The sequence below is a fragment of the Anolis carolinensis genome, chromosome 6, assembly GCF_035594765.1.
Source record: "Anolis carolinensis isolate JA03-04 chromosome 6, rAnoCar3.1.pri, whole genome shotgun sequence".
Classification (NCBI taxonomy): domain Eukaryota; kingdom Metazoa; phylum Chordata; class Lepidosauria; order Squamata; family Dactyloidae; genus Anolis; species Anolis carolinensis.
Window position 1 is genome coordinate 67,590,571 of NC_085846.1, and position 25,508 is coordinate 67,616,078.

General features: G+C 42.8%; 1 protein-coding gene and 11 pseudogenes across 2 annotated transcripts in view; 1 reads left to right on the plus strand and 11 right to left on the minus strand.

The window, feature by feature from the left end:
- Positions 1-103: 103 nt before the first annotated feature.
- Positions 104-221, minus strand: LOC134292691 (5S ribosomal RNA; annotated as a pseudogene).
- A 579-nt stretch (positions 222-800) lies between these two features.
- On the minus strand, positions 801-918 carry LOC134292692 (5S ribosomal RNA; annotated as a pseudogene).
- Positions 919-1,497: 579 nt separating this feature from the next.
- On the minus strand, positions 1,498-1,615 carry LOC134292778 (5S ribosomal RNA; annotated as a pseudogene).
- Positions 1,616-2,189: 574 nt separating this feature from the next.
- Positions 2,190-2,308, minus strand: LOC134292773 (5S ribosomal RNA; annotated as a pseudogene).
- Positions 2,309-2,887: 579 nt separating this feature from the next.
- On the minus strand, positions 2,888-3,005 carry LOC134292710 (5S ribosomal RNA; annotated as a pseudogene).
- Positions 3,006-3,561: 556 nt separating this feature from the next.
- LOC134292756 (5S ribosomal RNA) lies at positions 3,562-3,679 on the minus strand (annotated as a pseudogene).
- Positions 3,680-4,255: 576 nt separating this feature from the next.
- On the minus strand, positions 4,256-4,373 carry LOC134292860 (5S ribosomal RNA; annotated as a pseudogene).
- Positions 4,374-4,946: 573 nt separating this feature from the next.
- Positions 4,947-5,063, minus strand: LOC134292757 (5S ribosomal RNA; annotated as a pseudogene).
- A 573-nt stretch (positions 5,064-5,636) lies between these two features.
- LOC134292783 (5S ribosomal RNA) lies at positions 5,637-5,754 on the minus strand (annotated as a pseudogene).
- A 351-nt stretch (positions 5,755-6,105) lies between these two features.
- Positions 6,106-6,223, minus strand: LOC134292782 (5S ribosomal RNA; annotated as a pseudogene).
- Positions 6,224-6,796: 573 nt separating this feature from the next.
- On the minus strand, positions 6,797-6,914 carry LOC134292779 (5S ribosomal RNA; annotated as a pseudogene).
- Positions 6,915-18,250: 11,336 nt separating this feature from the next.
- The window catches only part of topbp1 (DNA topoisomerase II binding protein 1), a 44,316-nt gene continuing 37,058 nt past the window's right edge, over positions 18,251-25,508 (plus strand). Inside the window, exons 1-3 of one of the 2 annotated variants that reach the window (XM_062957324.1) lie at positions 18,251-18,401; positions 22,177-22,264; positions 24,987-25,121. In XM_062957324.1, coding sequence (XP_062813394.1) covers positions 22,181-22,264; positions 24,987-25,121 — 219 coding nt within the window. In that variant the 5' untranslated portion in view covers positions 18,251-18,401; positions 22,177-22,180. Of the gene's footprint in view, positions 18,402-20,341; positions 20,841-22,176; positions 22,265-24,986; positions 25,122-25,508 lie in introns of those variants that run through there. The other variant, XM_062957325.1, reaches the window with a different exon arrangement.

Genomic DNA, 25,508 nt, shown 5'->3' on the forward strand with positions numbered 1-25,508 from the left:
AAGTCAGGTAGAGCTAGGAACTCAGGCCAGGCTGCAGAAATGAAATTCAGCTTGGACTTTTCTTCTTGAAGAAATGGCAGTTGACCAATGCCAAGGAGGAAAAGGCCTACAGCACCCGGCATTCCCAGGCGGTCTCCCGTCCAAGAACATACTGGGCCCGCCCTGCTTAGCTTCCGGGATCAAGTGAGATCGGGCGTATTCAGAGCGGATTGACCGTAGGCCATGACCTCCACAAACTAACTCTTTTGAAGTTGAAAGGGATTGAAAGTCCTGGATGTAGAAGCCGCACTGCCGGGTTGAAGGAACAATGGACCCAGAAACATATTCGATGCTTCATCCTAAGAAAGGAACCTCATGTCCACGATACACCAACACGTAAATTCCGGGAGATCATTTCCTTCAGAGTCTTGCTTTTAAAAAAAAAAAAAAAAAAGCATCATTTCAAACGCCCCGAATCAATAAGATTCGGCTGAATTCAACATCACCAGCTCCCACAACCTGAGGGAAATGTCCAAGTCTTCAGTGGAGTTAAAGGTGCAATAGACTTTTCGTATGATGCGCTCAAAAGAAGTTGCGGGAGTAGCAACATCCAATGCCTTCCAATCGGAAAGAGAAAGTGGGGAGTGGAGAAACATCAAGCAGGGCAAGGGGCTCTGCAGCCTGGTCTTAAGCATGCCTACACCGCTATCCTGCCCAAAAGTCAGGTAGAGCTAGGAACTCAGACCAGGCTCCAGAAAGGAGAGTCAACTTGGACCTTTCTTCTTGAAGAAATGGCAGTTGACCAATGCCAAGGAGGAAAAGGCCTACAGCACCCGGCATTCCCAGGCGGTCTCCCGTCCAAGAACATACTGGGCCCGCCCTGCTTAGCTTCCGGGATCAAGTGAGATCGGGCGTATTCAGAGCGGATTGACCGTAGGCCATGACCTCCACAAACTAACTCTTTTGAAGTTGAAAGGGATTGAAAAGTCCTGGATGTAGAAGCCGCACTGCCGGGTTGAAGGAACAATGGACCCAGAAACATATTCGATGCTTCATCCTAAGAAAGGAACCTCATGTCCACGATACACCAACACGTAAATTCCGGGAGATCATTTCCTTCAGAGTCTTGCTTTTTAAAAAAAAAAAAAAAGCATCATTTCAAACGCCCCGAATCAATAAGATTCGGCTGAATTCAACATCACCAGCTCCCACAACCTGAGGGAAATTTCCAAGTCTTCAGTGGAGTTCAAGGTGCAAGAGTCTTTTCTTGTGATATGCTCAAAAGAAGTAGCAGGAGTCGTCAACATCCAATGCCTTCTAATCTGAAAGAGAAAGTGGGGAGTGGAGAAACATCAAGCAGGGCAAGGGGCTCTGCAGCCTGGTCTTAAGCATGCCTACACCGCTATCCTGCCCAAAAGTCAGGTAGAGCTAGGAACTCACACCAGGCTCCAGAAAGGAGAGTCAACTTGGACCTTTCTTCTTGAAGAAATGCCAGTTGACACATGCCAAGGAGGAAAAGGCCTACAGCACCCGGCATTCCCAGGCGGCCTCCCGTCCAAGGACATACTGGGTCCGCCCTGCTTAGCTTCCGAGATCAAGTGAGATCGGGCGTATTGAGAGCGGATTGACCGTAGGCCGTGATCTTCACAAACTAACTCTTTTGAAGTTGAAAGGGATCGAAAAGTCCTGGATGTAGAAGCCGCACTGCCGGGTTGAAGGAACAATGGACCCAGAAACATATTCGATGCTTCATCCTAAGAAAGGAACCTCATGTCCATGATACCCGACACGTAAATTCCGGGAGATCATTTCCTTGAGAGTCTTGCTTTTTTTTTTTTTAACGCATCATTTCAAACGCCCCGAATCAATAAGATTCGGCTGAATTCAACATCACCAGCTCCTACAACCTGAGCGAAATTTCCAAGTCTTCAGTGGAGTTCAAGTTGCAAGAGTTTTTTCCTGTGATGCTCTCAAAACAAGTTGCGGGAGTCGTCAACATCCAATGCCTTCCAATCGGAAAGAGAAAGTGGGGAGTGGAGAAACATCAAGCAGGGCAAGGGGCTCTGCAGCCTGGTCTTAAGCATGCCTACATCGCTATCCTGCCCAAAAGTCAGGTAGAGCTAGGAACTCAGACCAGGCTCCAGAAAGGAGAGTCAACTTGGACCTTTCTTCTTGAAGAAAGGCCCGTAGACACATGCCAAGGAGGAAAAGGCCTACAGCACCCGGCATTCCCAGGCGGTCTCCCATCCAAGGTCAATACTGGGTCCGCCCTGCTTAGCTTCCGAGATCAAGTGAGATCGGGCGTATTGAGAGCGGATTGACCGTAGGCCGTGACCTTGAAAAACTAACTCTTTTGAAGTTGATAGGGATCGAAAAGTCCTGGATGTAGAAGCCGCACTGACGGGTTGAAGGAACAATGGACTCAGAAACATATTCGATGCTTCATCCTAAGAAAGGAACCTTATGTCCATGATACACCGACACGTAAATTCCGGGAGATCATTTCCTTCAGAGTCTTGCTTTAAAAAAAAAAAAAAAAAAGCCTCATTTCAAACGCCCCGAATCAATAAGATTCGGCTGAACTCAACATCACCAGCTCCCACAACCTGAGGGAAATTTCCAAGTCTTCAGTGGAGTTCAAGGTGCAAGAGTCTTTTCTTGTTATGCTCTCAAAAGAAGTAGCAGGAGTCGTCAATATCCAATGCCTTGCAATCGGAAAGAGAAAGTGGGGAGTGGTAAAACATCGGCAGGGGAAGGGGCTCTGCAGCCTGGTCTTAAGCATGCCTACACTGCTATCCTGCCCAAAAGTCAGGTAGAGCTAGGAACTCAGGCCAGGCTGCAGAAATGAAATTCAGCTTGGACTTTTCTTCTTGAAGAAATGGCAGTTGACCAATGCCAAGGTGGAAAAGGCCTACAGCACCCGGCATTCCCAGGTGGTCTCCCGTCCAAGAACATACTAGGCCCGCCCTGCTTAGCTTCCGAGATCAAGTGAGATTGGGCGTATTCAGAGCGGATTGACTGTAGGCCGTGACCTCCACAAACTAACTCTTTTGAAGTTGAAAGGGATTGAAAAGTCCTGCCGGGTTGAAGGAACAATGGACCAAGAAACATATTTGATACTTCATCCTAAGAAAAGAACCTCATGTCCACGATACACCGACACGTAAATTCCGGGAGATGATTTCCTTCAGAGTCTTGCTTTTTTTACACAAAATTGCCATTTCAAACGGTCCGAATCAATAAGGTTCGGCTGAATTCAACATCACCAGCTCCCACAACCTGAGGGAAATTTCCAAGTCTTCAGTGGAGTTCAAAGTGCAAGAGTCTTTTCTTGTGATGCTCTCAAAAGAAGTAGCAGGAGTCGTCAACATCCAATGCCTTCTAATCTGAAAGAGAAAGTGGGGAGTGGAGAAACATCAAGCAGGGCAAGGGGCTCTGCAGCCTGGTCTTAAGCATGCCTACACCGCTATCCTGCCCAAAAGTCAGGAAGAGCTAGGAACTCAGACCAGGCTCCAGAAAGGAGAGTCAACTTGGACCTTTCTTCTTGAAGAAATGCCAGTTGACACATGCCAAGGAGGAAAAGGCCTACAGCACCCGGCATTCCCAGGCGGTCTCCCGTCCAAGGACATACTGGGTCCGCCCTGCTTAGCTTCCGAGATCAAGTGAGATCGGGCGTATTGAGAGCGGATTGACCGTAGGCCATGACCTCGAAAAACTAACTCTTTTAAAGTTGATAGGGATCTAAAAGTCCTGGATATAGAAGCCGCACTGCGGGGTTGAAGGAGAAATGGACCCAGAAACATATTCGATGCTTCATCCTAAGAAAGGAACCTCATGTCCACGATACACCGACAGGTAAATTCCGGGAGATCATTTCCTTCAGAGTCTTGCTTTTAAAAAAAAAAAAAAGCATCATTTCAAACGCCCCGAATCAATAAGATTCGGCTGAATTCAACATCACCAGCTCCCACAACCTGAGGGAAATTTCCAAGTCTTCAGTGGAGTTCAAGGTGCAAGAGTCTTTTCTTGTGATGCTCTCAAAAGAAGTTGCGGGAGTAGCAACATCCAATGCCTTCCAATCGGAAAGAGAAAGTGGGGAGTGGAGAAACATCAAGCAGGGCAAGGGGCTCTGCAGCCTGGTCTTAAGCATGCCTACACCGCTATCCTGCCCAAAAATCAGGTAGAGCTAGGAACTCAGACCAGGCTCCAGAAAGGAGAGTCAATTTGGACCTTTCTTCTTGAAGAAATGCCAGTTGACACATGCCAAGGAGGAAAAGGCCTACAGCACCCGGCATTCCCAGGCGGTCTCCCGTCCAAGGACATACTGGGTCTGCCCTGCTTAGCTTCCGAGATCAAGTGAGATCGGGCGTATTCAGAGCGGATTGACCGTAGGCCGTGACCGCCTAAAACTACCTCTTTTGAAATTGATAGGGATCGAAAAGTCCTGGATGTAGAAGTTGCACTGCCAGGTTGAAGGAACAATGGACCCAGAAACATATTCGATGCTTCATCCTAAGAAAGGAACCTCATGTCCACGATACACCAACACGTAAATTCCGGGAGATCATTTACTTCAGAGTCTTGCTTTTTTTAAAAAAAGCGCCATTTCAAACGGTCCGAATCAATAAGGTTTGGCTGAATTCAACATCACCAGCTCCCACAACCTGAGGGAAATTTCCAAGTCTTCAGTGGAGTTCAAAGTGCAAGAGTCTTTTCTTGTGATGCTCTCAAAAGAAGTAGCAGGAGTCGTCAACATCCAATGCCTTCTAATCTGAAAGAGAAAGTGGGGAGTGGAGAAACATCACGCAGGGCAAGGGGCTCTGCAGCCTGGTCTTAAGCATGCCTACACCGCTATCCTGCCCAAAAGTCAGGTAGAGCTAGGAACTCAGGCCAGGCTCCAGAAAGGAGAGTCAACTTGGACCTTTCTTCTTGAAGAAATGCCAATTGACACATGCCAAGGAGGAAAAGGCCTACAGCACCCGGCATTCCCAGGCGGTCTCCCGTCCAAGGACATACTAGGTCCGCCCTGCTTAGCTTCCGAGATCAAGTGAGATCGGGCGTATTCAGAGCGGATGACCGTAGGCCGTGAACTCCACAAACTAACTCTTTTGAAGTTGAAAGGGATCGAACAGTCCTGGATGTAGAAGCCGCACTGCCGGGTTGAAGGAACAATGGACCCAGAAACATATTCGATGCTTCATCCTAAGAAAGGAACCTCATGTCCACGATACACCAACACGTAAATTCCGGGAGATCATTTCCTTCAGAGTCTTGCTTTTTTAAAAAAAAGCATCATTTCAAACACCCCGAATCAAGAAGATTCGGCTGAATTCAACATCACCAGCTCCCACAACCTGAGGGAAATTTCGAAGTTTTCAGTGGAGTTCAAGGTGCAAGAGTCTTTTCTTGTAAAATGCTCAAAAGAAGTAGCAGGAGTCGTCAACATCCAATGCATTCTAATCTGAAAGAGAAAGTGGGGAGTGGAGAAACATCAAGCAGGGCAAGGGGCTCTGCAGCCTGGTCTTAAGCATGCCTACACCGCTATCCTGCCCAAAAGTCAGGTAGAGCTAGGAACTCAGACCAGGCTCCAGAAAGGAGAGTCAACTTGGACCTTTCTTCTTGAAGAAATGCCAGTTGACACATGCCAAGGAGGAAAAGGCCTACAGCACCCGGCATTCCCAGGCGGTCTCCCGTCCAAGGACATATTGGGTCCGCCCTGCTTAGCTTCCGAGATCAAGTGAGATCGGGCGTATTGAGAGCGGATTGACCGTAGGCCGTGACCTTCACAAACTAACTCTTTTGAAGTTGAAAGGGATCGAAAAGTCCTGGATGTAGAAGCCGCACCGCCGGGTTGAAGGAACAATGGACCCAGAAACATATTCGATGCTTCATCCTAAGAAAGGAACCTCATGTCCACGATATATCGACACATAAATTCCGGGAGATCATTTCCTTCAGAGTCAAGCAGGGCAAGGGGCTCTGCAGCCTGGTCTTAAGCATGCCTACACCGCTATCCTGCCCAAAAGTCAGGTAGAGCTAGGAACTCAGACCAGGCTCCAGAAAGGAGAGTCAACTTGGACCTTTCTTCTTGAAGAAATGCCAGTTGACACATGCCAAGGAGGAAAAGGCCTACAGCACCCGGCATTCCCAGGCGGTCTCCCGTCCAAGAACATATTGGGTCCGCCCTGCTTAGCTTCCGAGATCAAGTGAGATCGGGCGTATTGAGAGCGGATTGACCGTAGGCCGTGACCTTCACAAACTAACTCTTTTGAAGTTGAAAGGGATCGAAAAGTCCTGGATGTAGAAGCCGCACTGCCGGGTTGAAGGAACAATGGACCCAGAAACATATTCGATGCTTCATCCTAAGAAAGGAACCTCATGTCCATGATACCCGACACGTAAATTCCGGGAGATCATTTCCTTCAGAGTCTTGTTTAAAAAAAAAAAAAAGCATCATTTCAAATGCCCCGAATCAATAAGATTTGGCTGAATTCAACATCAGCAGCTTCCACAACCTGAGGGAAATTTCCAAGTCTTCAGTGGAGTTCAAGGTGCAAGAGTGTTTTCTTGTGATGCTCTCAAAAGAAGTTGCGGGAGTAGCAACATCCAATGCCTTCCAATCGGAAAGAGAAAGTGGGGAGTGGATAAACATCAAGCAGGGCAAGGGGCTCTGCAGCCTGGTCTTAAGCATGCCTACACCGCTATCCTGCCCAAAAATCAGGTAGAGCTAGGAACTGAGACCAGGCTCCAGAAAGGAGAGTCAACTTGGACCTTTCTTCTTGAAGAAATGCCAGTTGACACATGCCAAGGAGGAAAAGGCCTACAGCACCCGGCATTCCCAGGCGGTCTCCCGTCCAAGGACATTCTGGGTCCGCCCTGCTTAGCTTCCGAGATCAAGTGAGACCGGGTGTATTCACAGCGGATTGACCGTAGGCCGTGACCTCCCCAAACTAACTCTTCTGAAGTTGATAGGGATCGAAAAGTCTTGGATGTAGAAGCCGCACTGCGGGGTTGAAGGAACAATGGACCCAGAAACATATTCGATGCTTTATCCTAAGAAAGGAACCTCATGTCCACGATACACCGGCACGTAAATTCCGGGAGATCATTTCCTTCAGATTCTTGCTTTTTGTAAAATTACATCCTAAGTACCCAGCATTTCCAGGCGCTCTCCTTTCCAAAAACATACTGGGTCAACCCTGCTTAGCTTCCGATATCAGATGTGATCAGGTGTATTCCGAGTGGTTTGACTGCAGGCAATGACCTCCTCTATCCAACTATCTTGAAGTTGTTAGAGATTCCAGAATTGCTGCTGTCGAACCACCATCTCCTGGTTGAACAAATGGCGAACTCAGTATTTAATGCTTCATCCTCAGAAAAGAATCGCATGTCTTTGATACACTGAGACATAAATTCAGGGAGGTATATTCTTTCAAATGGGTGCTTTTTTATTTAAAAAAGCATCAACTAAAATGCCCCAAATTAATGAGATTTGCTTGAATGCAACATCTCCTCCAGCTCCCAAAACCTGAACAAAATTTCCAAGTCTTCAGTGGAGGTCAGGGTGCAAAACTCTTTTATTTGGATTCTCAGAAAAAATGACCTGTCCGTATTAGATTCTGATATCAAAACAGATCAGGCATATTCAGAGCATTTTGACCGTAGGCAATGACCTCCTCGAACTGATTCTCTTGCAGTTGGTAGAGATCTAGAAGTCCTGGATGTGGAAGCCACACTACTGGGTTTAAGGAATGGCGAACCCAGAAATGTGAGTATTCAATGCTTCATCCTTAGAAAGTAATCTCATGTCCGCGTTGCACTGACATGTACATACAGATAGTATCAATTCAATTGTCCAAATCAATAAGACTGGGTTGGATCCAAATTCTCATCCAGCTCCCAAAATGTCCAAGTCTTCAGTGGATGTCAAATGCTAACGTATTTTCTTTGGAGGTTCCCTAAAAATGACCACTAGTAGTCACCATCCCAATGCCTTCTAATCTGTAAGAGACTGTGGGAGGCATGGAAAAAAGGAGCTGCAGGGGCTCTGCAGCCTGGTCTTTGTCATGCCTTCACGGCCTTCCTAGTTAGCTTGGAGTCTTTTTTAAAAAAGAAATGCCATAGGAGTCAAGTGCTCAAAAGTAAAAAGAAGCCTATTGAACTCAGTGTTTTCAGGCCATTTATCTTTCCAATATTTGACAGTTCCCGTATCATATTCATATCAAACAAGATTTGACATAGGTTGCTGAAATCACTTTCCATTCCTTATGGCACTTATCCAATCTTTTCCTTGACAAGTGTTTATTATGTTTTGTAAAAATGGAGATCCTTATAGTATAAATGTTTGATCCTGCACTCCTCTCTGAAGAATAAACCCAGAAATTAATAGTTGCCAAAATTTAACCTACAGAACCTATATTCTTGGGACTTGGGGACTGTCTGTATTCTTTTTTCACACCTGAAAAATATAAATAATAGAGACATGAAAAGTAATATTTAGTACATAGCACCATACATTTAGAACTAAATGAACATTTAAAAATAACCTCAGGATTAATAATATATAATAATAATTATTATTATTATAGGGATCAAAATGAGTTCTATGAATGGTCCCCTTAAAACACACTTGATGCAAGAACATCAAGCCATTTCAAAGCTTATTGTTACATATTTTTCCCCTCTTGTTTAAGAGATTGTCCTTTTTTTCTATCCTAACATTAAGATCTAAACTATTCTAAAATATACAAAATCTAATATTTTTTTGCAAACATTATATTCTCTTTTTGAATCCAAAGGACAAAAAAGAGTGTCTTTTAGGCCTTTTTGAATTTCCTTTGGTTTTTTTTTTAAAGCATGTTGTTGTTATTGTCACAAGGCAGGACCCTATGGCACTTGCTTGCAATTTACCTCCAGTTTCAGGCACAGATTTTAACACTGTCACATTGAACACTTTTCCAATCAATTATGGACCTGATAGTTTTTCCGTTTCTTCTCTTTTTAATCAGTTTATTAATAAAAAATATGCTTTGCTGAAATCCAGATCAATGATATCCATATCCACAACATTCCCATTATCTATTGAACTAGGGACCTGATTGAAAGTAGACATCGGATTAGATTCCTAGGATTTCTTCTTCCCAAATCCATGCTGGCTCCTATGTATCACAGCATTGTCTGCTAAAGACCTGCAAATTCACTTAAAAATAATTATTGAGTATGTATGTAGGATATCATAATTCACAATCACAACACTGAAAAGTCAGAATAAACAAACAGACAACAAATTTCCATTAAATTCTCATTTTGGTATATCCTGTTCTCTTGACCTTTCCATTTCTATACAAATCTACTTATATCAATCAGTTTTACCCCTCTCTCTTTCCCTCTCATCCCCCCCCCCCACCCTCTGGGAATAGTTGTATCTCTATTTGTAATATTATTTTAATTAATCGATCATGAAAGTTGTCTGTTGTACTTCCTTATATTTCCTTTTTCCTTTAATTCTGGACAACAGAGTTTTCCAGTTCTCATTGGGACGACCATTTGTGTATTTGATTCTCCTTTCAGAAATATAGTTCTGAATCATATAATCTGAAAAGTATTCCAAGCACCTTTTTTTGGTTATTTCCAGCCCAGGACAACCATTGCTTGGGCAGCTTCTATCATATATTTTACAATATCAGCCCATTTTTTATTGCTACCTTTACCTTCTCTGGGTTGAAAAAAACCCTGTTTTTTGTTCAGCTCTACTTTTAGCCCTACTTGCAAACTCACTTCTTTATAATCCATTTTAATATTTTCCTGGCAATGAGGCCACACTGACTGATGTATAGAGTTACCCAGATTTTGCCCCCTTTTTCCCCTCACCTTTTCTCCCAAATTCCTCCTGAATGACAGCAAGCGGTTGAAAGTAAATGTCAACAGGCTCCATCAATAGACTGGGATGCAGCTCAACTGCTGGTGCAGATTTTAACATTCAGGCTCACTAAGTCCCCATCTATATGGGTCACTTAATGCGGGGCTAATCCAGAGGGACAATACTCTGGCCTGACCCCAGAAGTGGCTAAGGCATCCATCTCCATCCCATTGTGGAAAAATGATGGAGTCCCAACGGTCCATTTGGGCCAAACCAGGTTCAGTTAACTGCTATCCTTGAAGTTGTTGTTCTTGGTTGTCATGGCAACAGCCATGGAGTTCCATTGATGTCATCAGTAAAGGTGCCTGGCAACAACCGGGTCCTTTCTGATGCTTCATGGCCACTGCCATGGCAGCAAAGGACAAAACTGGTTCATCTCCATTCGTCCCGTGTTTGCTGCACAACCATATTAGCGTTTTCAGATGTTTCTCGTTTTTCTTCTGCCATGGAATTATTTGCGATAGTTTATTTTTTAAATAAACTCCCATCTTTTCTGGCATCTTTTTTCTTGAGCATCTCTAATCAAAGGTTTCTAGTCAAGATTTCTGTGAAGTTCACAAAAAAAAATATTTCCTGAAACTCCTGAATGTTTGACTATACACTTCTTTGGCCTGTCCCACAATGGTCGATTATAATATTACATTTCCTTCTATTTCACCCCATTATAGTCACAGGAAACAAAGCAAATTAGTACAAAATAAAAACATTTAAAATATTCAGATGCAAAAAAGGTTTCTGTTTATCTGGAAATGGAATAAGGATGTGTCCTGCAACTTGTCATTGTAAAAATACATTAAGAAAAGCTATCACCGGTCTATGCCACTAGTACTGTATGCAGGGCCGGCCCCACCATGGAGGCCACGTGACGCCGCCGCCTCGGGCGCAGGTCCCGGGGGGGGCCGTCAGGCTGGGCGGGAGGCAGGGCACCGCTCTGACGGTGCCCCGCCACCTGACCAGTGCGCCCTGGCCTTGTGGCCTGGCTGGCCTTGCCCAGGCTCCCTCTTTCGCCGCCCGGGAAGGGGAGGAGGGATCCCATCCTCCCCTCCCCGGGCGGCGAAGCCTCCCTCTTTCGCCGCCCGGGAAGGGGAGGAGGGATCCCATCCTCCCCTCCCCGGGCGGCGAAGCCTCTCTCTTTCGCCGCCCGGGAAGGGGAGGAGGGATCCCATCCTCCCCTCCCCGGGCGGCGAAGGCTCCCTCTTTCGCTGCCCGGGAAGGGGAGGAGGGATCCTATCCTCCCCTCCCCGGGCGGCGAAGGCTCCCTCTTTCCAACCCTGGCCCCGCCTCCCACGCTGCGTGGGAGGCGGGGCCAGGGCGAATAGCATGGGAGGCGGGGCCAACCCTGGCCCTGCCTCCCACCCAGCGTGCCCTGGCCCCGCCTCCCACGCAGCGTGAAAGGCGGGGCCAGGGCACGCTGGGCAGGAGGCGGGGCCAGGGCGCAGGAGGCAGGGCCGGCGGGGGGCGCTTTTCAGCACCCCCGCTTAATATTTAAATTTATCTCCGGCCGGCCCTGACTGTATGTTCTTTACAACACAGATAGTAGGGCTAGTTTATAGTGTAATAAGATCCTCTAGTCAAAGCCTGGCTCATCTATCCTCCTCTTGTATTTGTACGTCTTCAGTCTGTTGCTGTTTGGGATTGATAAGAAAAAGGATCTCCACCCAACTGTCTTTTGATAAAACTCTAATGCTAGGCAGTTTGTCACTTGACAATAGCTATGACATAGTCAATATTGTAGTATAGGTGCATATCATAACTGTCTCTTAGGGTACAATCCCAAAGAGAGGCCAAAGTGCAAGGAAGTGGCTGCTTGATCTGCTTCTCCATATATAATGCATAAGAAATTGTGTCTGTTACATTATATGTGGCAGAAGGGGAATCCAAAAAAGTTATTTTGTGTGGCTCATTATCTGAAAGTTCATATATTCAACCGTATATACTCATGTATAAGTCCAAGAAAGGTTTTGGGACCAATATTATGGATTTTGATATGATCTATGGATAATTCAAAAGCCATTTCATGGAGCCAGGAAAGCACTAAGGCTTCTTCGGGAGTCAAACTGTCCCTGGTTAGTTTTCGTGCCATTATCCCAACTGGATACTCAAAAGGGCCAGAAACCGCACCATGAAGAATAGACGAGGTCAGTGTTTCCTTTACATTCTTCCAGGATAATTGAAGCTGTGACTTTTTGCCAGTCAACTCAAAGAAGGGAATGGTTCCTTTTTTATATAAAGTAAAGTACTCATATTGACCTGCTTATAAATCGACCAAGGATTTTGGGTTGATTTTTAAAATTCATATTCGGCTTATACATGAATATATAGGGTAGTTTCTCCTGTGAATACGGGCTGGATTTGAAAGATTGACCTGCCCCTGGTGCCCCTTTGGTTCAGTTTCCACTCGTAAGTGCTAGAACTGATTGGCCTTCTTCCATTACAACTCCCATTGCACAAAAATCATCACATGGCTTTAATGCAATAGGTGTTGGGAACCCCATGCAATGTGGATGAGAACAGCAGCAATCGCTTACAACTTACTGCAAAAAGAGATATAAAGCATACCTTTCAAAGCTGAGTGCATCAGAATGGGATGATGGTGATGATATCCTCCTGACCACACAGAAAACAATCCTTTGTGTATATATGTACACACACACATGCCATAAAAAACCCTCCTCAATGACTCTCTGCATGTTTCTCAGAAGTAAAACTATAAGTCATAGAATTGGAGGAGGCTAAAGGGCCATCCTGTCCAATCCCCTGTCATGCAGGAAAATACAATCAAAGCAAATGAAGCAAAGAAACGAAGCTGGGGAAAACAAGAGGAAAGCGGAGGAAATCTTCTTTGCATGGGATTCTGTCTTTAAAGAAGATGGAGGATTTACTTCACCTCACACAGGATCGCCTCCTCCCACTTCTAACTCAACCTTCTGTAAAGGAGACAGAAGGCATCATTCGTAAGGCAGACATCACTTCTCTGGGCTCCTCTCCTTTCCCTCCCGATCTCCTTACTCTCAAGGAGACAAAAGGCATCATTTTTAAAGCAGACATCTTCATCTCCATTATGACATCATTTCAAATATTTAAATGTAGCTATTATGTCACCTTTTAACTTCCTCTTTAAGCTAAATATCTCCTGCTCCCTAAGCCTCTCCTCCTAGGGCATGGTTTCCAGGTCCTTTCCCACTTTGGTCACCTTCATCTGGTCACTTTCCATCTTGACAATCTCCTTCTTGAAATGTGGTGCCCAGATGAGGTCTGACAAAAGCAGAATAGAGTGGGACTATTGCTTCCTTCAGCCTAGATACTATACTCCTATTGATGCTGCCAAGAATCACATTGGCATTTTTATCTACTGCATCACACAGTTGACTCATGCTCACATTGTAGTTTACAAAGACTCTAGAGCAGGGGTCCCCAAACTAAGGCCCGGGGGCCGGATGCGGCCCTCCAAAGTTATTTACCTGGCCCCGTCCTAAACTTTAGACTTAGGGTTGACCTAAGTCTACCTGGTCTTTGGAGGTCTCTTTGCTTACCTATGGTCTTATGAGATCATCTAGATGGCTTTTGGAGGTCACTTTCCTTACCTAGGGTCCTATGAGACCATCTACATGGCCTTTGAGGGTCCCTTTCCTTACCTATGGTTTTATGAGATTGTCTAGATGGTCTTTGGGGCCCCTTTCCTTACCTATGGTCCTATGAAACCATCTAGATGGCTTTTGAGGGTCCCTTTCCTTACCTAGGGTCTTATGAGATCATCTAGATGGCCTTTGAGGGTCCCTTTCCTTATCTATGGTCTTATGAGACCATCTAGATGGTCTTTGGAGGTCTCTTTGCTTACGTATGGTCTTATGAGATCATCTAGATCAGGGGTCACCAAACTAAGGCCCATGGGCCGAATGCAGCCCTCCAAGGTCATTTACCTGGCCTTTTAGGTTGACCTAAGTCTGAAATGACTTGAAGGCACACAAAAACAATCCTAATTTTTTACTATTTCCTCATAGTCTGGCCCCCCAACAGTCTGAGGGACCGTGATCCGGCCCTCCACTTAAAAAGTTTGAGGACCCCTGCTCTAGAGGACAGTTGTTCCTATATGCATTTCATCAAGGAGATGGATAGACATATCTCCTACATCCACATAGGCAACAGTACAACAAAATCTAGGGTAGTGGTTCTCAACCTGTGGGTCCCCAGGTGTTTTCATCTACAACACCCAGAAATCCCAGACAGTTTACCAGCTGTTAAGAATTCTGAGCGCTGAAGGCCAAAACATCTGGGGACCCACAGATTGAGAAGCACTGGTCTAGGGTGATCCTGGAATTAAAGCACGTTATAATACATGGGCTATTCCACTTAATCATACCATCTTATTCAGGGCATTTGCTTCTTATGGGTTTTCAGGCTGAAGACAAATGTAGTACTTATTTCCTGTCTGCTTGTGTAGTTGAATAACTAGGAATTTACATTGAGAACATTCGGTTGACAACATCTCTTGGTACATCTGACATGAATTTGGCCAGGTATGCAAACAAAAAATACTTTCATCTCTCTTGCCCTTTGGGAGAGTCAGGATACACATATTCCTTCAGAATTTGGCACACAACTCCCATCATCCACTCTCTTGTATAGTAATAACTGGACAACAGCTTGGGGGGGGGGGCAAAACTTGCTCACCGCCAAATAACTCAAACGCATATGTCTTCAGGCCACTGAAGGTTGTTGTTGTCAATGGCTCGATCTTTGCTGTATCTTCTATCTCTTTTAGCTATTTGCATATGGAGTCTTTCCCTCTGTCAATGAGCTTTGCACACTCATTCCCAGAAGGACTGTGGTCTTACCATTTAGAGGGCTCCCTTTCTTTCTATGTTGTACCCCAAACCTCAGAGAGGAAATAGAGACAGGAACAAGTTAGGCTAAGGGAAACTGTTCCACCATTACCCCTGAATGCCTGCTGCTCTGTCTGCCTTCTCTCACTCACTATTCCCTCCTTCCATCCCATTTATGACACAGAATGGAATTCTCAGGATGCATTCACTCTCTTTTGTTAAGTCTTAGAAGAAGACCCATGTGTGTGTCTCGCTAGATTTTGAATAAGAGCTGAATGCAATCATGTAGCTCTTTATTGTTTTTCTTTGACAGCCCTATTGTAGGTCTTTAGCAATATTCCCAGGAACACTGAAGAATTGGCTCTATTTTCTTTTTCACTATTTGCAATTTTATCCATTTTTGTGCCAAATATATGTAGGCCATGTGGGCAATATCACCTGTCTTCCCTGGACTTGCAATTTGAATGTAAAATTACTATCTCAATTCCATAATGAAGAACATTTTCTGCAGTTTAGGTCCATGCAGACCTAGTGAGGCCCATCTAAATATGAAAACAATTCAGATGCAGTGTAAAGTTTTAACTGATGAAAGCGCATTTATGAATGTCTTGGATTAGCCTTTTAAAATAAGTTTAAACGAACTGTCCATCCTAACTAATGATATACCCTTTTGCAACCATTTGTTTAAAAGTGTATTTTGATGTTTGAGCTTTCTAACAATAAACATCAGATTTTGTTTTCGCGTTATAGAACCATCAACTAAAACGAGAAGGAAGAAAACTAAGAGGGAAAAAAACTTTTATATAAAAAACAAACAAACATCCATTGCTTTAATAACAAAACAGATGTCTGAAGACACTCAGAAATCAAATGGAGTCATGATTCAAATATTCAAGTTCTCTAATCAGGCATCAAGTCTCACATCTTTGGGAAACTTAAGGAAGCTTCTCACTAACAAGGAAGCCCTGCTATACAATTATAATCATGTCATTATTTCAAATGATTTTCTTCCCCCGTTTTATATTTGTTGTCCACTCCAAGCTATTTTTCTAAAACAACCTTGCTCAATGTATGGTGCTCCAGCTGCTATTCCACGGTGAGGCCCATCATTCATTAACTACTGAATGCTAGCTAGGACTTACAGTCAAATAAAGAAGGTGTTATAGTTCTCATCCATATTTAAACAATCTTGCTGAAGCATGCTAGGCTGCCATATACATCGCTTTGCCATTGAGGATGCTGGCTGAGAATGATGGGCACATCTGCAGGTCGTCCTAAGAAAACTATAATACTACCATATAATCTCCAAGGCTGATCTTTGGAGTAAAGAATGCACAGTAAAAGCAATGCCGACAGCAACATTTTTATAAACCATGAAATGAGACACTTGAAAGGCTTTCCAAACATTGGACTAGAACTTCAATGTTCTGACCCTGGACCACTGATGATGCTGGCCAGGGCTGATGGGCACAGGTGTTTTTTCTTTTTCTGCCTGGCAGAAGGAGCTTGGACTGGATAGTCCCTGGGGTCTTTCATGAAATAGTACTGTTAAGTTTATGTTGGTTAAAATCCCCACAAAATCAGTGGATGTGCAAATCTTTCTGATCCTTGGGGGTAATAATGACCTAGTTATGTTGTGTTTTTTTTAAAATAATTTTTATTTAGATTTTAAACACTTTACATAAAAGATATATATAGGGAAAAGGGGAAAGCCGGGGGGGGGGGGGGGAGGAAGGGAGAAAGAAGAGAACAAGAGATAATAGTAAATAGAGATATAGGGGAAATTATGGGGAAAGGAAAGAGAGTAAGAAGGGAGAAGAAGAGAGAAAGAAAAAAAACAAAAAGAAGGGGAAGGGGTAAAAGTTTTTGTCTTCTGTTTTCTACTCTTCGTGGAGTCTCACTTATCCAGTGAGTAGAGTACAGTACAGTAGAGTCTCACTTATCCAACGCTCACTTATCCAACGTTCTGGATTATCCAAGCCATTTTTGTAGTCAATGTTTTCAATATATCATGATATTTTGGTGCTAAATTCGTAAATACAGTAATTACTACATAGCATTACTGCGTAATGAACTACTTTTTCTGTCAAATTTGTTGTATAACATGATGTTTTGGTGCTTAATTTGTAAAATCATAACCTATTTTGATGTTTAATAGGCTTTTTCTTAATCTCTCCTTATTATCCAACATATTCACTTATCCAACGTTCTGCCGGCCCGTTTATGTGAGACTCTACTGTATATTCAAATATTTATATTGTCTTTTCTTGTTTGTTGGTCTCCATTTTGTTTGGATTCCAAGGATTCTCCTTTCCTTCTGGTCCATTGCTTGTTTTCTGTATTTTTTGTATTTATTCCAGTCTGTATTTGTTATTGGTTTGCCTCTGTTTTCTTTAAATAAATATGTTAATCTGTCCATATCATAAATTTCGTCAAGCTTTTCTAACCAGAGGTCTTTTGCTGGTATTTCTTCCGATTCCCATTGTCGAGCAAAGGTTATTCTTGCAGCCGATGACATGTAGGTAAATATAATGTCGTTATGTTGTATCATTGAAAACAGAAATCCAAGGATATAACTCTTGTAGTATTTTTAATGTCCACAAAAACTTTTTGAAGTGACCAAAAATCAGTGGAGTGAAACATTCTGAAACTTGAAAGAACACTCTGAAAACAGGAATCCAGACATGAATCAATCAGGGGCAGCTAACACCTCCGAACAAAGGATTCCCCCAGGCAGGAAGGAGCCAGGCCATGAAGCTGGCAAGGCCATTAATGCTAACCAAGGTGATTAATTTCAACATCCACACATGCCTCCATCAGACCAGAGTTCTTTCTCCTACCCTGGACCTTCCACAGAAACCCCACTTGCTTAGCTTTCCAATATACCTCACAACCTCTGAGGATGCCTGCCATAGATGTGGGCGAAACGTCAGGAGAGAATGCTTCTTGTCTGATGGAGGCATGTGTGGATGTTAGAATTAATCACCTTGATTAGCATTAATGGCCTTGCCAGCTTCATGGCCTGGCTCCTTCCTGCCTGGGGGAATCCTTTGTTCGGTGTTAGCTGCCCCTGATTGATTCATGTCTGGATTCCTGTTTTCAGAGTGTTCTTTCAAGTTTCGGAACATTTCACTCCACTGATTTTTGGTCACTTCAAAAAGTTTTTTCAAAAAGTTTTTTCCGGCCATTCATCCCGGAAAACACAGCAATCCAGTGATTCTGGCCATGAAAGCCTTCGACAATACATTTCGGGGTTGGTTTGAACCTCTAAACTGCCCTCTTGGCTACGGGCTTGGGCACCAGGGTTTCCTCTCTGAAACTTTCCCAAAGTTTGGAAAGCTACTTCTCTCCATGCGCCGGAAGAAAACTCCAAAAACACCCCATCTCTTCACCTGCAAACAATATTTAAAGGGGCCATGCTCACTCTACTTCCCGACCAATCGCCAAGCCTCTGCCTTTCTTTACCCTGCCCCTTTAAGGAAAACTTTGAAAGATTTGGAGGCCGGCGACGGCTAGAGCCGTCACTAGCGCATGCGCGCTCTGTCCTCCCGTCTTTTCCCGCCAGCCTTTGGAAGACGGGAGTTTTCGGTGAGAGGGGAGGACAGCGCGTAGGAGAGGAGCGGGGGTCGCGCCCTCAGGCTTCCCTCTGCGCCCGCGGTGACCGAGGACGTGTTGCTGAGGTAACCCCGCCTCCGCGTCACCCGTGGGAATCCTTCCTCTCTTTCTTGGGGACCAGAGCAGCGGGCTGTGAGCGGCCTCTCCGCCTGAGAATGAGTACAGCTCCTCAGCCAGCAAGGCCTCTGGTGGGAGTCGTAGTGCCAAACACAGAAGGGGCACATTCTGTAGAATAATGCAGTTTGACTCCGCTTTCTGCTCCGTGGCTCAATGTCCTAGGAGATGTGAATATAAAGAAAGTCTTTTGGGCCTTCTCTGCCTAATAATAATAATAATAATAATAATAATAATAATAATAATAATAATAATAATAAATCATCTTTATGGGTTCCTGTGTGGCCATGTTCCAGAAGCATTTTCTCCTGACGTTTCACCCACATTTATGGTAGGCACCCTCAGAGGTTGAGAGATCTGCTGGAAACTAGGCAAGTGAGGGTTATTTATCTGGAATGTCCAGGGTGGGAGAAAGAACTCTTGTCTGCCTGAGGCAAGTGTGAATGTTGCAATTAATCACCTTGATTAGCACTGAATAGTCTTGCAGCTTCAAGGCCTGGCTGATTCCTGTCCGGGGGGATCCTTTGTTGGGAGGTGTTAACTGGCCCTGATTGTTTCCTGTCTGGAATTCTCCCGTTTTTGAGTGTTGCCTTTTCTTTACTGTTCTGGTTTTAGAGTTCTTTAATACTGGTAGCCATTTTGTTCATTTTCATGGTTTCCTCCTTTCTGTTGAAATTTTATTTATTTTATTACAACATTTATATCCTACCCTTCTCACCCGAGAGGGGACTCAGGGCAGCTTACAATAAGCACACACATAAAAATTATACAATACACTATAAATCAGGTTAAAAATTGTTAACTTACATCAACATTCATAAAAACATTCTAAAATACAAATGGATGTGTTCAAGTTCAAAAGACTGGGTCTGTCAATTGAGTTCTGGCGTACATAATAATAATTAACGCTGCTGATTCTTATTCGAATGCCTGGCCCCACAACCAATTGTCCACATGCTTGTGGATTTCAGTAGCTTCTCTGTGTAGTCTGACATGGTGGTTGTCAGACTAGTCTAGCATGTCTGTGTTCTCAAATAATATGTTGCGTCCAGGTTGGTTCATCAAGTGCTTTACTCTGGTTGACTTCTCAGGTTGAGTTAGTCTGCAGTGCCTTTCATGTTCCTTGATTCGTGTTTGGACATTGCTGCATTTGGTGGTCCCTATGTAGACTTGTCCACAGCTGTATAGTATATGGTAGACTCCTGCAGAGGTGAGAGGATCCCTCTAACAACCACCATGTTTTAAGTGATATATAAACCCCACTTGCATAGTTTCCAACAGACCACCTCAGAGGATGCATGCCATAGTTGTGGGCAAAATATTAGGAGGGAATGCTTCTGGAACATGGCCGTACAGCCCGGAACACTCACAGCAACCCAGAGATTCCAGCCATGAAAGCCTTCGACAACACATTCAATGCCATGTGTAAATAACAAATTAAAACAATTAAAGCAAACAATTAACAACAGTTAAAAATAAAACAATTGAACAATCTTGGCTAAAAGATATGTTATATAACTCAGTCAGACCTCATCAATAGCACCTTAAGTAGTTAAAATCTGTATAAAATATAGAAATACAACATATAAAATATATAACTCTTCAATAAGTTACGGTAAGGAGTTTGTTGTCAATATTGCCAGACGGGTTAGAATGGGAGATAAAAACTAAACATCTTTTCCATAAGTTAGCGTACAAAAATAATAATAAGTTTGGTTTTTTTTGTTTCTTGAAGGAGAGGAGAGAAGGGGCTGTTCTGATTTCTTTAGGGAGGGAGTTCCAGAGGGAAGGGACGACTATGGAGAAGGCCCCCTCTCTGGTTCCCACCAGCAGTGCTTGAGACAGGGGTGGGACCGAGAGGAGGGCCCCCTCTGCTGATTGCAGTGTCCAAGTGGGTTTGTAGGTGGGATGCGATCTGTCAAATAGTCTGGGCCTTAACCATTTAGGGCTTTATAGGTAATAACCAACACTTTCTATTTAGCCCGGAAGCGGACCAGTAGCCAGTGGAACTGCTGTAACATGGGAGTTGTCCGCTCCCTGTACGGCGCTCCACATGCGAGTGTGGAGAAGAGCAAACCATAGACCACCTATTACAATGCAGTCTGAGCCCTGCCACATGCACAATGGAGGAACTTCTTATAGCAACACCAGCTACTGGTCAAAGGACATATACCGGTAGTATAATGCCAAGTTTTTAACTTTGGTTGTCTTTTCAAATACATTACAACTGTGCCCTCGGTTCACTTCTGATACAATAAATAAATACCGGATTAGAAACTCCCTTCTGGGCACACAGAAGACCGGATGACTTAGAGGCGTTGAACAGACTGCACTCTGGAGATGGAGAGCTAATTTTGAAAACTGGGGCTACAAAGCGGAGTCCACAGCATGTGAGTTGGAGAAGAGGAAACCACAGACCACTTACAACAAATTTAGTATAATGCCACGTTTTAACTCTATTTGTGGGTTTTTTATACATTATAACTGTATTCACAATTCTCTTCTGACATGATAAATAAATTTCTACCCCACTTTCCCTCTTTTAAAAAGAGACCCAAAGCAGCTAATAATAAAAGCAATCAATAATATATAATATAATATTAATATAATATAAAACCTTCAAAACATACAACCATTAACATAAAATTAAACCTTGCCTTTATAAAAGGAAACAGCTAAAATAATATCTCATGATTCAGTAGCACTGAGCCAAGACAATTAAAGTGTCAAAAGGGATTATTTCTACATTTTATCAGGGTTCATTTACCTGTTACTACATTTAATGTGTGGCTCCCTCCCGCTGACATTGGACTGTAATTTCCCATCATGCCTGATGATCGAGGATGATGGGAGCGACAGCCCAACTACATCTGTAAAGGTAGAGGGTTTTCCCTTGTGCTATAAAACATCACCTGGGAACTTAATTGTTTGGTACTTACTCTGAAAGTAGTTGTTGCCATTCAAAAACTTTGTTTTTGTGGCTGCCACAAACTATGCTGAATTGGTTGAGATTGAGATATTCACTGAAAAACTATAGCAAAATACGCTGCATAATGTCCTGCAAAAACAAAGTTTAAAAATGTTTAAAAAACATTTTCCATGTTTTTGTGATAAAATCGATTAGGAAATGACATTTATAATCCAGAAACAAAAATTGTGTTACATAGAGTTTTTAGTGCAATTATTTGGTTTTAATTGCCACAGCTGCATCCTGTAGAATACCGGGATTTGTAGTTGAGGCACTAGTAGGACTCTTTGGCAGGTTTTGTTTTGTCTCTCCAGACATAACAAAATAATAGTATTATACACGTGTAAGAAGATTTACGATCCATCCTTACCAAGACTGCCATGAGATGGTTATTTTAGCCTCATTTTCCCTTAGATGAAGAGTGTATGTATAATGGTTACATGTAACCAATATACAGTAATTACGTAGCTGATAGAAGTGAAAAGAACTTGTTTGGAAAAAAGATCAATCACCATTTATAGTGTTACAACCATTTGTTATTTTTTTATTTTCACTAACAGGTTTTTTTTCCTTTTGTCATCATCAGAAAATAAGTTCTTTCTAGCATAGGATTTGAATGATTGCTTTGACAAACACAGGGATGTGATTTTATATTTGAACACATATTTCCATGAACTATTATCAGTTCCATTTACTTTTTGTTAATGTTTCCTTTGCCTATATAATGTTACATCTGCTATTTCTTCTTTCCCCATTAGTTAAATGATGAAAAATAACAAGGAACCATATCTTGTGAAGTTCATCAAGACTCCAGGGAACTCAGATTTTTTCCTTCAGGCTCTTGAAGTAAGTAAGTTTTTTACATATGTGAGGTGTTCACTGAAAATAAGACTGAGCCATGCTTGGATGCAGCGAGAATGCCTGATGACTTTTCCTATTAAAGTTTTTGTCTTACAGAAGGCAAAAATATTGTGGCTTTATAATAATAATAATAATAATAATAATAATAATAATAATAATAATAATAATAAAAAACCCTTTATTTATATACCGCCCTATCTCCTGGATGGGACTCAGGGCGGTTTACAGTCATAAAAGCAAACACAAACATTACATAACAACATAATACACATTATTAAACAAAGCAAAATAATACAATTATAACAATAAATCACACTTACATGACCAGATCAAGGGGACGGGAACCATAAAACCAATATATTAAAATGTATCATTTTAGGCTAGGGAAATCTTGTGCAATATATTCAGGCCCAGAAATCGGCGGTAATCCAATGTAATTACTCAAAAACCTGCCGACACCACCAGATCTTCAGTTCCTTACGAAAATTGGATAATGTAGGGGATTGCCTGATCTCTTTTGGCAATGCATTCCAGAGCCGGGGGGCCACTGCCGAGAAAGCTCGTTCCCTCGTCCCCACCAGCCGCACTTGAGACGGTGGTGGGAGTGCGAGAAGAGCCTCCCCGGAAGATCTTAAGGTCCGCACTGGCTCATAGGAGGAGATGCAATCACGGAGATAGGTAGGGCCCGAACTGTATAGGGCTTTATAGGTCAAAACCTGCACCTTGAATTGGGCCCGGCAGTTTATCGGCAGCCAGTGGAGCTTTCAGCAGAAGTTCCAAAATGAAAGCAGAAAAGTTATCCCTGTCTCCTTCCTCTTTCTTAGCTCCTGTAGGATTTGTTCAAAGCGAGCAATGAGGAGGCATTGGCATTGGCATTTTAGCTAAGCCATAACCTATATATTCTTGTATGGTATATGATTGTGATAACATAATGAAAATAGCCCAGGGTGCACCTGCTATTTTTTTTTAAAAAAGTAATATTCTGTGTGGGGATTAGGACATTCGGCAAAATAACCCTCTGTAAATAAAATGTCCAATGTTCACTGTGTGTGAGTGGTTTGGGAACTTAAAAGAAAGTACTTCTTCACACAATGTTTAGTTAAACTGTCTTAACTACATTACTAGTCAGGATGGAGAAGTTGTTCATTCTCAGAATTGTGATCTGGGGAGCAGAAGTGAAGCTGGGGGTTGCATAAATTAGATGCATGGAAGGGAGTGTTGGGCATAGCCATTAAAGGAGGAAATTTGCCTAATTTTAGATTCAAGGAATGGAGACTTGAACGGAAAACAGCAATGTAAATGACAGTGGTGGTGGAGTTATGTAAATATTTAATTTGAGCAATTTGGCACCAGAGCAAACATTCCTTGTCACCAGCATTGAAATGATGATCCTCCACCATCAACTTTGTTGGGCTGGGCATATTGTCCGAATGCACAATCACAGTCTCAAAGAAGTTAACTCTCAGTTCAAGAATGAAAAACAGAATGTTGGTGGACAGCAAAAGAGATTTAGACGGGCTTAAAGCTCACCCAAAATGTGGAATAAACATTCAAGCATTCTGGAGATCAGCTGTTACCAACAGTGCTATGGATTTTGAAGAGGCACAAATAGGGCAAAAGTGAGAAACAATTTCTAGGTGTGTTCCACCTGGAAATGTACGTCCTCACTGTGAAATACCATGGGAATCCAGAATAGGTTTCTACAGTCACTTATGGACTTGCTGCCAAAACTCTACTCTTGGAAGACAATTGTACTCACCCATGAGTGATAGCCTATGATAATCACCAGAGCAAACATATACCTTAGCATTTATAGCAGTTTAGGAGATCTACCTAGCAACAACGCATAGCAAATCTATGAGGATATTGAAGAGATAGCTAATCATGAAACGTCAGTCATTAAGCTGTAATGTAAAACCAACAAGCAAGCAGCAGTCAAAATTATTTGTTTAACTTTTTTCTTACATTGTTATTAATAAAAGAACCAGAGCCCCCGGTGGCCAGGGGGATAAAAGCCTCGTAGCTTGAAGGTTGGGTTGTTGACCTGAAAGCTGCCAGGTTCGAATCCCACCCGGGGAGAGTGCGGATGAGCTCCCTCTATCAGCTCCAGCTCCATGCGGGGACATGAGAGAAGCCTCCCACAAGGATGGTAAAACATCCGGGCATCCCCTGGGCAACGTCCTTGCAGACGGCCAATTCTCTCACTCCAGAAGCAACTCCGGTTGCTCCTGACACGAAAAATAAATAAATAAATAAAAGAACCATTTAGTCAATGGTAGGGTCAGTAGGCACTGCTAATCTTAATCTGACTTTTTTAGATTCCTAATAATTCAAAAGTTTCAATGATTTCTCTGTTTCCGAACATTTTTTTCTTCAGCATGGGTCCATTTTTCTTTGACTCTATGGTCAACCTCTGGCCTTTCCTTCATTATAATTATCTGTGGTAAGTTCCATTGATTTCAGTGGAATTTACATCCGTTTTGAAATGAATATGCATGGTACCAAACAGAGTAGAAGCCATTTTGAATTTCCTTCCTTTCTTACTGTTTGAATTCTTCTTACTGTATAGGAAATTTAGCTAAAATAATTTCAATTATGTATCTTTTTGAATTTGTATTGCGGGAAGCATTCAAAATAACTAAATTAGAATTTGATTTTTTTGTGCAAATTCAGAGAATATGTACTGTTGCTTCTATTTATTTCACAGTCCATTAAAGAATTTCAGTCAGAAGAATATCTCCAAATTCTTGAAAATGAAACTGCACTGAGAATACAAGAGAATGACAAATCCCTTTATATATGTGATCCATTCAGTGGCACTGTTTTTAATCACCTTCAAAAGGTTTGCATTTTATTTTTGTTCTTGGATAGGTTATTACAGTATCTTGATAAAGGGCCCTTGGCCTGAAAACTGGACAAAAGAATGAAAACCTGTTCAGGGAGTCAATGTATAGGCTAATGAAAATGTTATGGGGTAGAGTTATACATGGATTCCAGTTCTGTTGATGGCTATTCCACAGACAGTGGCCAAATATGAGTATTTTAATGAGAATATAATAGAGGCCAGTAGAAACAAATCCATTTTTTCATCATATTATCAGGATAGTAGATCTACTGTCAGTATGGAGTAATAGATTTTACCATTCTTCCACTGTGAAAGAATCCACTGTCCTGATTATGCAGTCTACATGAATTTTGTTAGTTTATCAAGATATATATTAGCTTTGGT